The sequence below is a fragment of the Hypanus sabinus genome, chromosome 5, assembly GCF_030144855.1.
Source record: "Hypanus sabinus isolate sHypSab1 chromosome 5, sHypSab1.hap1, whole genome shotgun sequence".
Classification (NCBI taxonomy): Eukaryota; Metazoa; Chordata; class Chondrichthyes; order Myliobatiformes; family Dasyatidae; genus Hypanus; species Hypanus sabinus.
The window spans coordinates 35,361,200-35,375,915 of NC_082710.1; the positions used below are offsets into that span (position 1 = coordinate 35,361,200).

Consider the following 14,716-nt stretch of genomic DNA (forward strand, 5'->3'; position numbering starts at 1 on the left):
TTTCATCTGGAATTCCATCTGTGCCAAATGTTTTAATACTATCAATGCAGACAATACCTTAGAGTAAGCACATATGATATTGACAAGAAAGCAGGAATGGCTAGCATGCTATTTTCACACTCTTCAATGCACTGTCTGCAAAGTACAGAGTACTTCCAACGTGGTGGTATTTAACTGCACATCCACAACTATGTAGGATTGCATTGGGATGATGATGCAGGGCAGTACGTTGAGATTCAGTTGAGGAATCCATGAAATGTATTATTTCACTGGTGATGCAACATAATGTTCTGGACTCAGAGAGCATCCACCATTATCCATCCTTCAGGTTGAGGCACACTACAGAAATAAAATAGCATAATGGTTTCTTCTGTACAAAGTGACTGACTTTTAACTCATCTATCTCCCTGTACCTCCTACTAGTATCCTGGCTGTCATATTGACATTAACAAATTAACAGAAGGAAATGAGTGATGTTGACTCCTTAGAACCAGGGAGTCTTTATTGACATGGTCTGTGAACAGCTCCCCTTCTGATCCAGATCGTTAACTATTTTCACACACATACACACAACCTTTTGAGGACCCCAGAATTTTTGACCAAATGCTCACCTTTTCCAATCATTCTGCACATCAGCTCGATGAATAATCTAAATTTCTCCCAACCACAGCTCTTCAAGGTCTTGAAGCACTTCTACCTGTTTGATGTGATATATGAAAACCTATTATTTTCTGAGGTGTCAACTTGCCAGATGACTGTTCCAATAATTCAATGAAGAAAAAAAGACTGATATTTCGACATGAATATCAGTGAAAACATGTCAATCATGCACATTTCGGATGGATTTTTATGTCAATGTTTTTGAGCGGTTATCTTATTATTGGTATTTGTTTCCCATACAGGATGTGATGATCTAGTGAGCGCTGTCTTTGACTTTGCTAAAAGTTTATGTTCTCTTCAGCTGACTGAGGAAGAAATAGCTCTTTTCTCAGCTGCTGTGCTGATATCACCCGGTAAGTATGTTTACTTATCATACACAAGCAAGACTGAAGCTATTTTTTCAGACCAAATCTTCTGATGTAGAAGAGTGATTAATTTGTTCTTTGACTGGATTTCACTCTAAAGAAAATTAGTTTGTTACCTTACCTCTGTGTTCTCTCAACATACTTCAGATCGACCATGGTTGATGGAACCTAGGAAAGTTCAAAAACTACAGGAAAAGGTTTATTTTGCACTACAGCATGTGATTCAGAAAAATCACCTGGATGATGACACATTAGCAAAGGTAACCATTGAACTGACTCGTTAATCAAGCGGGAGGATAGACGTGGAATGACCTTAAAATGATGTGTTTGGAGTAACTGCAAGTTTCCCAATATTATCAAAACTGACCGCAGGATATGCAGCCCTGTATTTGTTGTTGAAAATAGATGGTTCGCTTATTGTGTATTCTAGAGTGACCTGCTATGGTGTTATATTAAGGATCAAGGGTATCAAATTCATCCTGTTAATAATAACAACAGTGAAATTAGGATATGTATATGAAAGGATATTCAATTTATACTTATGCTATATTATTGTTTTAAGCAAATAATTAAAAACTTAATTTTTATATACATTCTGTAATTCCCATTTTCTTTTTCTCTCTTCTATCATGTATTGCATAGTGCTGCTGCCGCAAAGTTGCCAAAGTTCATAACATATGCCGGTGATATTAAACCTGATTGTGACAATATTTCAGCCCCTTGTATGGTTTAGTCATTGAATGCACTTACAGCTATGAAGCACCATACTGTAAAATGTAAACAAATAAATTCAGTATCAAGCTGTCATAGGTTATTTGAACTTTGAACTGTGGTTATCATTCATTTTCATATGATGTTTTATTATGGGGAATAGTGCATACGTTCTTATCCTTAGATTCCCAGGGGACAGCAAGGTCTAGAAGAGGGATTATAAACTTCCAGGCAAGGTTTGGGAGAAAATCGAGGCAAGACCAATCCACTGAATAATTCCATTTCATGTCCAATAGGGATGCAGTTGGATCTGAGCCAATAATGTCTGACCCTATTTGTTATGATTATCCTCTGAAGATCCACTGATAAAACTGCCAGATCTAATGCAGTTTGATTTGAACCAGGACATTGAGCTCAGTTGGGTTTGATGGCAGCAAGAAAAATATTGCAATTTGAGCCAATATTGAATTAATTTTCTTATCTCTCTCTTATCTGAATTTCAGTGGCAATGTGTTTTGTGGATCTCATCTTGCCTTCAATTTTGAAAATCTCTGGCCACGTTCGATCCACACATGCAAAATGCTGGTGGAACTCAGCAAGTCAGGCTGCATCTATGGAGGGAATAAAACAGCTGACACCCTTAGGCTGAGAACCTTCATCAGGATCCTCCATAGGCGAGTCAGGCAGATGAATAGCCTCAGCCTAAAATAGAAACATAGAAAACCTACAGCACAATACGGGCCCTTTGGCCCACAATGCTGTGCCAAACATGTACTTACTTTAGAAATTACTTGGAGTTCCCCCATAGCCCTCTATTTTTGTAAACTCCATGTACCTATCCAGGAGTCTCTTAAAAGGCCCTTCCGTATCTGCCTCCACCACCGTCACTGGCAGCCCGTTCCACGCACTCACCAATCTCTGCTTAAAAAAAAACTTACCCCTGACATCTCCTCTGTACCTACTTCCAAGCACCTTAAAAATGTGCCCTCTCATGTTAGCCAATGGTTTTTCCCCTCCATGAATGTAGCCTGGCTTGATGCGTTCCTTCAGCATTTCGTGTGTGTTACTCAAGATTTCCAGGCATCATTGGTATCCTTTGTGTCTCTGGTCATGCTTGTCCCGATTTGCTGTTGCATTTATACTGATACTCTCAAAATGGATGATGAGACCACTTTTGTGGTGAAGTTTAAGATCCTTTTATTTATTCTTCTTCCAGCTGATCTCCAGATTACCAACTTTAACTGCACTTTGCAACCTGCACACTGACAAGCTCCAAGCATTCAAGCTGTTGCACCCGGAGACAGCAAACAGCCTGTTCCCTCCTCTCTACAAGGAGCTTTTTAACCCAGACTCTTCGGCCATCCCCAAGTGACAGCGATGGCTGACATGTGCTACTGTACTTGGAACAAAGGTCTCTTCATACAAAGGCACACAATGTGTACATTTGAGACTTCTAAATGAAAAAAAAAATCACTACTGCAACACTAGGAATGTCCTGCACTTAAATAGATTCTTTTTCACCGCTACCGATTAAAGAATGTAAATAATGCACCTGACCTGGAGCTTTGTGGAGCCAGTCAGAAAATGTACAAAAGTTAAGTCATTCTTCTTTTTATCTGTTTTGGGGGTCAGTTTTAACAATCAGATGCTGGTTAATGCTGTTTTATAACTAGAACCGTGATTTCACAGTATTATTCCTTCTATTTGTGATTTGGACATAATTTAAGAAATTTAGCCTGCTAGGCTTAACTGTTTCCATGTAAATTTTCTTTCTATCATATTTTTTGTTGGGTCTTATAATTTAATTTTTGATGTTTTTGAGAATTTGACATTTCCAATATGTGTATAAAAATATATTTTGGGAAAAGATGTGGGAGAGAAAGGATATAAACAAAAGCCTTGTCTGGTTTGTTGAGAAATTGAGTGTGGATTCTGGTATATTATATGTAAAGAGGGTTTTAAGGATTTGTTGCCTGTAAATGTAAATTCTAGATAAAAAAAAAACACTAGTTTTCCACATTAAACTATATTTTTATGTAAAAAGTTGCACAGAATGACAAAAAAAACACAAAACAAAAAAGATAGTATTTGGCCTTTTAGCCACAGTGACGTCCACCAAAATATTGTGATGGAAGCTTTAATGGTCTTTTTAAGTGAGAGTGTATATCCCAGTGTATTTCAAATAGGAACTGGTAAGAAAATTATTCTGATCTACAAGGAAAGGCTTTTAGGATGTATTTTTATCATTCCATGGTAAATTGTCAGTCAGCCGAATCTGTCAATGTTATAATATCATTCATAATTTAGTAATCTAGTTCTCTCATTCATTGTTTTGCATGCAAAGATCTGTATTTTGTCATCACTGGTGTTCTGCATTCAAACACTGTGGAAGCTATATTTGACAGGGCCTGAAAATGGGCATCAAAATGGCAATGCATGAACAGTACAATGCAAGCAATGTGCTGACATAATGCTGCCTGCTAATCAATATAATTGCAGCATCCAGCCAGCAATGTTGTATTGGGAAGCTTCAGCTGGGGCCTATATTGGTAGTTACTGTCCTCAGTGAATGAAGGGATGCAATGTAGCTGGAAACCATTCCAACCAGAAAATTTTAAAGTACCTCAAGGTATTGAAGGTATTGGGCTCAGAGTTCCCCACAAGCAATGGTGGAAGCAGTGGTAAGGGGGTGGGGGAAGATGTATAAAATTTGCAAGATTTTAGAGACACTCTGGACAAAGTTAAAGTAGAGTGGGACTGAGTGACCCATGGAGGTCACTGACAAGGGTCAAGCCTGGACATCTGGATAGAGAGTTACATGTTGATTGACCTCATGCACTGGTCAAGATTAGTATCCTCTCATGTGAACGAGAGGCCTCTAACACTCCTGTTTCAACACAACATCCATCACAATAGTACGAATTTATACATAAAATTCTTTCGACCATGGAATCAGATCTCACAGCCAGTGCCAGCTATTCATCCAAGAAAATCACTTGAACAAGTATAGCAATAATCAACACACTTTCCTGCCTCCCAGGTGAGCATGCAGGAACTAAAATAGAGAGGCAATCCCCTCCAAAAGAGGCTACTGATGTTCATTAGGATGCCTGATGCTGGGGCAGCAAATACTGCTGGGCAAAAATAAGGGATGACAATGGCATCCTTACATCCCATACTTCTTCTCACATCTCACCTCCCCCTAATTAGAATTACAAACAATCGATTATTGCCAACCCGCCCACAACATTCCCCTCACCCCTCACCCCACACCCACCACACGACAATGTAGCTTTGTATCCCATCTCCTTTCAGATATTCAAGCAGCAAAGCCTGGCAGTCAATGAGTAGCTTGAAGTCTACTGTTTGGATGATCCATTGTAATTTGATTTCATCCTTAAAGTCACCAAAATAAAATCTGGCTCTATGTATAATGTAGAGGGAGAGGATATAGACAGAGTTTGCATGGGGTGAAATGTGGGCCAAAGCAGCCAGCAGCCAAGACAAGGGCAAGGATTTTGCAGGTGTCTGCTTTTAATAGTGAACTTGGCTGGAGACCCTAGGAGAGGTTGTAGAAAATGGAATGCTTTATGCATTGTAAGTTGTTCTCTCCTGTCAGATTCCTTCCTCTTCAGACCTTTAATTTCTTCATCTATCACGTCCCAGTGTCTCACATCTTCCTGCCTTCTCCCTCTCACCTGGATTCACCTATCACCCACCAGCTCTTGCTCTTCTCCCCTCCCCTACTCATTTCTTCCCCTCTTTCTTTCCAGTTCTGACCTGAATTGTTGTCTGTTCATTTCCCTCCGTTGATGCTGCCTGACCTGCTGAGCTCATCCAGCATTTTATGTGTGTTGTGCGTTGCAAAACCTGTCAGAAAGCCCTGTTTGCTTCTAATAGCTTGGAGATTATGGCAGTAACTTGGCACAGGACTGCTATCCATTCTGGTGTGCAACTGTAACCAACTCTTTTCTCACATTTGTGGGCTCAGACGTAATAGATTAGATAATGTTTGTTTATTTATTTATTTATCACACGTACATTCAAACATGCAGTGACATGTGTTATTTGCATTAACACCCAACACAATCTGGGGATGTGCCTGCAAGTGACGCCACACATTCTGGTGCTAATATAGCATACCCACAATGTTCATCAGAACAGTACGCAGCCAATATACAACAAACAATGACAACAAAACACACAAAGATAAACCACCCACCCCAGATCTCCTGCATCTGACTTCCAGACCATGACCCTAGACTCGCAAACATAAGGCATCCAACACCTGGGATCTCCAGACCTTGCTCCCTCAATAGAGCAACGGCCAGTATGTCAGCTTCCATTGTGGAACAGCCACCTAACATGCCGTGGAAGCTCAGAATACTGTCACACTGCAGCCACTGGCAACCACTACAGACTGTGTAGCCACTGGCAACCACTACAGACTGTGTAGCCACTGGCAACCACTACAGACTGTGTAGCCACTGGCAACCACTACAGACTGTGCAGCCACTGGCATCTACTACAGACTGTATAACTATTGGCAACCACTACAGACTGTGCAGCCACTGGCAACCACTACAGACTGTGTAACTATTGGCAACCACTACAGACTGTGCAGCCACTGGCAACCACTACAGACTGTGTAACTATTGGCAACCACTACAGACTGTGCAGCCACTGGCAACCACTACAGACTGTGCAGCCACTGGCAACCACTACAGACTGTGTAGCCACTGGCAACCACCACAGACTGTGTAGCCACTGGCAACCACTACAGACTGTGCAGCCACTGGCAACCACTACAGACTGTGTAACTATTGGCAACCACTACAGACTGTGCAGCCACTGGCAACCACTACAGACTGTGCAGCCACTGGCAACCACTACAGACTGTGTAGCCACTGGCAACCACCACAGACTGTGCAGCCACTGGCAACCACTACAGACTGTGTAGCCACTGGCAACCACTACAGACTGTGCAGCCACTGGCAACCACTACAGACTGTGTAACTATTGGCAACCACTACAGACTGTGCAGCCACTGGCAACCACTACAGACTGTGCAGCCACTGGCAACCACTACAGACTGTGTAACTATTGGCAACCACTACAGACTGTGTAGCCACTCAGAAGCACCCTTTGGAAGAGCAGAAGGTTAAGGATACACACTATCTAAACACTTCATATTAAGCCACCCTTCTTCACAATAATAATTGCTAACATTAGTAGCCCAATTCTATATGGACTATGGGTTTGCCAACCCTGTGAAAAAAGGTTAAGCAAAGGAAAACGATTTACTTATCTGGAACACGGCACAATTTAATTTATAAACTTGGCCTTGTATATTTATTTTGAGATGACATTGTTGGCAAGCAAGCACTATCGTTTCCTGTGGCTGTAAGGCACCAGGAGCATGGATTGTTTGTGAAACCTTTGGTGTATAGAGAATTGTGACCAGAATCAATACTCAGCTGAGACAGTGCGGCAGGAATGGTAATCTCTTCCACATTTTGTTCTCTGTCGTGTCCTCCTCTTCACTACCACATGTTCTTGGTGGCTCTGGTGGTGGGGCCCTTCTGAATGTGAGGTTGTGCAGCATACAACACGCCATCTTGAATCCTGACTGCAGAACCACTCCATATCAACCTTAGGTGTTGTGGGCTGGGGTCACTAGGCACTTCATCAGCTGGTTGCTCTTTCCTTTCAATTGGGTTAAAATTAGCTATCACAAAACAATGGGCTGTGACCAGTGTTAACATACAAGGTGTTATTCCACATAATTGAATGATGTGCATTCACAATATTTGGAAATTGTAGCAGTGGAATTCATTTCTTTTTTGGTACAGCACACAGGTAGAAATATTGTACTTGCAGACTGTGAACAAACCTAATATTCTAACAAAGTATGCATTCTGCTTTCTGACCTTTGGCTGTAGTGTATTTACAATATTACTCAAATATGAGAGAAATATTAAATGCATGGCACTAGTGTATTTAATATTTCAGTAATATTGTAAATAAATTGTTCGAATAAGCATTTTTTGTTTACATAATTCATTACGGGTTATACGTGAGAAGTACATGAATGGCATATGTCATTACTCTACCACATCGTTTATGAGCAGCTTGCTGAAGAAAAAGAAACTAAGCACACATATCCCAGCTCTCATGTTTTGATTAGTTTCTGGAGTTACAAGAGTGGTGACAAGGAAGATTTACAATGAATCTGAGAGAACTTCCTACCTGTTGAAATGTAGCACATGATCCTTCTGAAGGGGGAGAGAGATATTCAAGTTTTTAAAAAAAACGCAGCACATTTTTTCTTCAGAAGGGGAGAGAGACGTTTAAATTTTTTAAAAGGGCAGAAAGTGGACAAAATACGTAGGTTCATAAACAGTGAGTACCAGTTGATAAAAATAATAATAAATTTAAAGAAAGCAGAGATGACTGGCTACATTGGAAAGATAGATGCATTCGATTGCACAAAATGATTGGGTGATATATACTGAATAAATTGAACAGTATTTTGAAGCAAATGAAATAGCCAATGAAAAGTGAGTGCCAGTGTTACTGAGTGCAATATGTTTAAAAGCATAATATTTAACTGCTCCAACTAAACCAGCCAAAACTGTCTTTGCAGATATTGTGAACATAATACAGGAACATTTAGAACTGAAAACATTGTTAATTGCAGAATGCTTTAGGTTTTATAAGCAGAATCAAAAGGAAGAGGAGTCCATTTCAACATATGTGGCTGAACCTAAGAAATTGTCCAAGCATTCCCAGTTCAGTGATGGGCTGAGAGATTGTTTAGTTTGTGAAATCTTACAAAAAGGCATTCAAAAATGGCTCATAACTGAAGAACAGACCACATTTGAAATTGCAGTTGAAGTCACTTCATCAGTGGACCCAGCAGACCAAGACACAATTGAGTTCCAGTCAGGAATGAAAGTGAGCATGAACCAAATTGCGGCATCTAAAAAGAAACCTGACTGGCTGGACAAACTGTTTCCATTGTAGCAGGGGCTCACATGCACCAGACCAATGCAGGTTTAAAGGTAAAACTTACAGAAAATGCAACAAAGCAGGACACATACAAAGAGTATGTTGGACAGACAAAAAATTGGACAGCATGCTGTAGATGGAAAATCTGATAATGATGAGAGTGACACAGGACTGAGTAGACCCGAGATTTACAATGTGAAAACAAACAATAGACAAGCAATATGGCTTACAGCAGAAGAGAACAGCAAGTTAATTAAAATGGAATTGGACACTGGCTTGGCTCTGTTGGTCATTCCACAAAATGAGCTTGAGCAGCATTTCAAAGATACTGAACTGAAGCCTGCAAATATCCAGCTAAGGACTTATACTGGAGAAAACATAACTCCTGTGGGAATGGCATTTGCAACATGCCACTTTGAGCTTGTATCTGGTAAAAACAAGAGGCGCAGACTTGTGGGGCTGTGACAACTACAACTTGATTGGAGATCCATCCACTATTTGCATGCCACATTCCCTGCAACAAAGTCAACTGAAAGAAAATTAAGGAAGACACTGGATGATGCCACAGCAGTGTTCAAGGATGGCATTGGAAGCTCAAACATATCAAGAGTAAAACAGTGTTAAATGAAAATGCCTCACCCAAGTTTTACAAGTTTTACACCCATCCAGTTCCCTTATACCATCCATTATAAAGTAGTAGTGAGCTAGATCACATGGAGGCTAAAAGAATTCTTTCCAAGGTTGAGTGGAGCCATGGGCAATGCCAGTGGTTCCTGTAGCCAAGAAGAATGGGCCTGTAAGAATCTGTGGTGAAGGTCGTCATCAACCCAGTACTGAAAGTTGACCAATACACTCTGCTCAGAATAAAGGATATGTCTGCAAACCTTTCTAGAGGGGAACACACCAGCAAAGTGGACTTACCTGGGGCCTACCTACAGATGGAGATGGAAGCGGAGTCCAAAGTGTTTCTCACCATAGACACTCAGAAAGGACTTTGATGATTGGCTTATTTTTGAAGTAGCATCTGCATCTGCACTCTGGCAGGAAGCAATGCACCTGGTGCCGCAAGCCTGTTCAGGCACTTAGTGTGACCTGGGTGACATCATTGTTAGTGGTCAGGATGGCAAGGAACATCTCCAAAATCTCAAGCGAGTGTTGGAAAGATTAGAGGATTATGAGCTCAGAGCATGACGCAACAAGTGTGAATTCTCAAAATCAAGCATCACTTACTGTGGTCACACCATTGATGCACAAGAATTACACAAGTGCGCTGAGAAGATTCAAACCGTGGAGGATGCCCTAAGGCCAAAGAATGTGTCACAGTTGCAATCCTATTTAAGATTTGTCAATTACTATAACAAGTTCCTGCCAAACCTGGCTACTGTACTCCAGCTCTTGAACTCATTACTACAGATCGGGAAGAAATGGCAACAGACAAAGCAGTGTGAGGTGGCTTTCCAAAAGGCGAAGGAAATGGTGATGTCAGACACTTTACTCATACGTTATAATCTATATCATCCAGTGAAGCTTGCCTGTGACACCTTGCCTTATGGTATAGGTGCAGTTATGTCACGTGTTATGAGTGATCTAAGTGAATGCCCCATAGCCTTTGCATCACGTTCCCTTACCACTGTAGAGACAAATTATGCACAGATTGACAGAGCCTGCTTTGGGGTGTAGAACATTTCAACTAGTACTTCTGTGGGAGAAAGTTCACCCTCATAACTGATCATCAACCACGAGTGTCCATTTTCAATCCACAGAAGGATGTTTCTCTAACACCAACAGCACAAACGCAGAGATGGGCTATGTTTCTTGGAGGACATGATAACAAGATCAAACTCAGTTGAACCGCTAATTATGGAAATGCTGATGGATTCATCCCATTTATCCCTGGAAAAGGAAACAACCTGAAAAATTTACAAAAGAGGACAGTCCCCTGGAAGTACTTCCCCAATGCAGATCAGAAGTCTTCTTATTATGGCGGAGATGGTCCAAAGGGAAAACAAAAAAGACCCCACACTGTCTCAGGTCTTAATGGCCACACAAAATGGCAGGAGTGTGCAGCAAAAATTCCAGTTCCCCATGATGAACTTGCACTTGACAGGGGTTGCCTTATGAGTTGTTGTTCCATTGAAGCTGAAAGGTAAAGTGTTGGAGGAGCTACAAGCCAGTTGTCTAGGCCTGGTCAAAATGAAGGCATCGGCTTGAAGCTTTGGATGGTGGCTTGGCTTTGATGAGCAGATCAAGCAACTTGCCATACATTGCTTAGGATGTCAACACATCCAGAAGATGCCAAGAGCAGTGCCTCTCCATCTCTGGGAATGGACTGCATTGCCTTGACAGAGGATTGTTGTGGATTTTGCCTGGCCTTTAATGGGCACAGATGTCTTGGTCGTAGTGGATACAGCTACAGAGTGGACAGAAGTGTTCCTGATAGACTCCACTACAACGTCATACACTGTTGATGTGTTGAAAAGCCTCTTCTCATTGACTGGTGTTTAAGAACACTTAGTCAGTGACAATGGAACAGTTTCAGTCATTCCTGAAAATGAATAGGGTAAGACATATTGCATCAGTTCTGTAACACCCAGCTACAAAATGCTTGATGGAACGAGTCTAAAGAATGCTCTGCGAGCAATGTCCGCAGATATACCTGTACTGTGCTGTAGGTTTTCTATGTTTCTAATAAACTACACTGGCAAGAGAGATTGAACTGTAGTCTGATCTGCTTGAAGTGTTTTTGCAGTCCCTCCCAATCGAGCGACACCAAACAGCAACATGATGCAGCTGTGACCGTCTACAACCTGGAAGGAGCCCAACTTATGGAAACAATACACACAAAATGCTGGTGGAACACAGCAGGCCGGGCAGCATCTATAAGGAGAAGCACTGTTGACGTTTCGGGCCGAGACCCTTCGTCAGGGGTTTGATTTCATGGTCAGACACCTGAATTGGAAACCCTTGTGATCCAAGGACACAGTTGTAGTTGGAAATGATAACAGATTAATTGAAAGCTGGCCATAAGTATCTGAAGCTTCCTTTTAATTTCTTGTTCATGTAGCAAGTTTGTTCCCTGGACTTAATAGGCAAAAAAGACATTCTACTGAGATCTTCTCCCTTTCTTCTTCCTCGCCCCTCTTCTTAGTCCTGGTACTGCTCCACAAGCTGTCTGGTCACTCTGATATCCAAAGTATAGCCCAAGGTGAAAGATGAAATATGTATCAATGGCTGGAAGCAAGGGATTGATCCAGAAACCCTGGATTTAGAAAACAGTTTTTCAGCATCCATCATTTTATGCTTCATAGAAAAACAGCATAAAACAGCTCTGGAAACTACAAATACATGTAGAATTCCAGCAAAAGAAATCAAATAGCAGTTGTCCTCTACAAAAGGGATAATGACAGTAGTGGCAGGCTTGGAGAGAGAGGAGGGTACTCTCACCGTCCATCTAATTATTTTAATGATGCATAGTTGAATGTGTATGAATTATGCATGGTTAACAAAGAATTGTACTGTGAAGCTCTGGTGTGGCAGTGTAATCTAACAAATTTGATTTCCTAATGTTTCAAACAAGTTTAGCGACCTCTAAACTTCCATTTATGATTTATTAATAATTGCATAGTTTGGAAAACAATGGCGAGTAGAAAGACTTCCTCTAGTAGAAACATACGTAATCAGTTTCATCACTATGCTCAGCAAGTCTTCTCATGGAAAAGCTGTATTGTACTGTGGTTTGCATGTTACTCATTGATCTGATAATTAATTTACTGTGCAGCCTTAAGTAGCAACTTCATGCCTAAGATGCTAAAACATCCACCTGAATAGGAAATCTGTTCCTATATTTAGATGCATTTCACTACAAAAGTATTTAAAATTAGAAATAGAAAATGCAATTTAAAGAGCACTGGTATCATTAGCAATTTCATTCATTTAATTGGTCCCATTTCTTTTAAATATTGATATCTGAGATGTCATCAACTTGCTTCATCACAAGGAATCCTGTGAATATGTGCCATGTTGTTTATAACTTGGGGAAAAAAAAACTCTAAACCATGCATTCCAACAACAAATCAGAACTCATAATTATATACCTAGTAATAATAGCATCAAATCTATGGACAACAAGTACTTCCTGTGAGACAGGAATGTGTGTTATTATACCTGAATACTTGACAATGAAGGGAACAGCTGTGCTGGAGAAAAGACTCGGAAATTATTAAAACTTGAACCCCATACAGATTCACTGTAGAAAGCATAAGGTCAGAGTTTTGCCTTCTGAAACACATATTTTGTAATTTACAAATATCCACACACTGGGTCAATAATCCTGGAATCCAGCTATATAAGGTGCCATTGTTGTGTAGTGATTAGTGTAATACGATTACACCTGGGGTTTTGAAGTTTGGAATTCAATTCTGATGCCGTTTGTAAAAGTTTGTACGTTCCTCCTCTTGATCCTGTTTGTTTCCTCTGGGTGCTCCGGTTTCTTCCCACATCGCAAAGACGTATCAGTTAATAGGTTGATTGCTCATTGTGAATTGTCCTATTATTAGGCTAGGGTTAAATAGATGGTTGCTGAGCAGTGCAGCTTGTTGGGTCGGAAGAATCTGTTCTGTGCTCTATCTCCAAATAAATAAATTAAATAAAAGACGCCTATGAGATAATATCCGCAGCAGACTTGATGTATTTGGTTCAGATTTCCAAACAGAGAAAAATGTCTGTTAATAAACAAGTGGGCGGGTTTACAACTCCCTGCTTTTTATTTCAGTGGAAATAACATCAAAATATGAAATGGGCTGCTATTTTCCTATCACCTACAAGTCTGAATCTATCCCACTGATTATTTAGATGATCAGCAACCTTTAGTGCATTATAACCAGAAAATCTTCTGCAAATTCTTTCACTTGGCTTGCATTTTATTCTAAATTTCTAACTTTGCCTATAGCATTAGAAGTTGATGGGAAAAAATTAATTATTAGTAAATTCTTACTTTCTTCATTTTTAACTACCTTTCTTCAGGACCAAAACCGATCAATAAAGGAAATGATGTAAAGTCATGACATATATCTTTCACAACCTGTGGAGATTTTATATTTTAAAAAAAAATCAAAATGCTTCATTTTACATGTCAATATATTTGTCACAGTACACCTATCATCTTCTGGGATGAAAATATTTTTGTAAAAATTGTTAAGCGTTTTCTTACTGAGGCAGTAGGAAATTTGTAAGTTGTTGAATACTCTTAAAGGGAAAATATATTTTGCTTTCAAATCATTCAAAGCAAAAGTGGGATATTTAACCCCTTGCAAAACTTCTAGCAATTAATTGTGTAGTTCTGATGCTGTCTGATAAATTTGTACATATATTTATAGGGTGGGGGAATGCATGCAGTGTAAATTTCTCTTGCCCCTAATAGTTTGTATATATATACACAATCATGACTACATTTTATAAATTGTTTAATACATTCTGAAACATTTCCATTTATTGAAATTTATTGAAACACAGCTATTTTGTATGAGTGCAGGTCCAATTATTTTTGCACATGATGAACTTCAATGGACATTGTGATTTAGTGCATTTAGCAAACCCTCTTTTCACACTAATGGGATGGAAGCCTTCTCATGGTGATGGTGAACACTTTAAACCGAATTAAGTCCCAGTAATCTAAAACCAGCTCACTTCAGCTCGGAGTCATTCACATGAAATCTTTCACCATTTCTATTGGCAATGGTAAATGGAATAGATTTTAAAAAAGGTAAAATTATAGGTGGGAATTTTAATGGTTTTGAATTACAGAGAAACTCAAAGTATTTTAAACATGGAAGAGTGGTGAGGAATCTGTATTAGCACTTGTTCTGGAGCATTAAACACTTAACTCTGAATCTCTGGAGTTGCAATGTTATGGATAGGTTATAGTACAAACATTTTACTATTGGAACTAATATGTCTGTCCTAATCAAAAA

General features: G+C 39.9%; 1 protein-coding gene across 1 annotated transcript in view; it reads left to right on the forward strand.

Annotated features, from left to right (window-relative positions):
- rorb (RAR-related orphan receptor B) overlaps positions 1–3,818 on the forward strand; it is a 191,742-nt gene extending 187,924 nt beyond the window's left edge. Inside the window, exons 8-10 of the mRNA XM_059969717.1 lie at positions 903–1,013; positions 1,173–1,285; positions 2,953–3,818. Coding sequence (XP_059825700.1) covers positions 903–1,013; positions 1,173–1,285; positions 2,953–3,108 — 380 coding nt within the window. The 3' untranslated portion in view covers positions 3,109–3,818. The remainder of the gene's footprint in view (positions 1–902; positions 1,014–1,172; positions 1,286–2,952) is intronic.
- Positions 3,819–14,716: the final 10,898 nt, after the last annotated feature.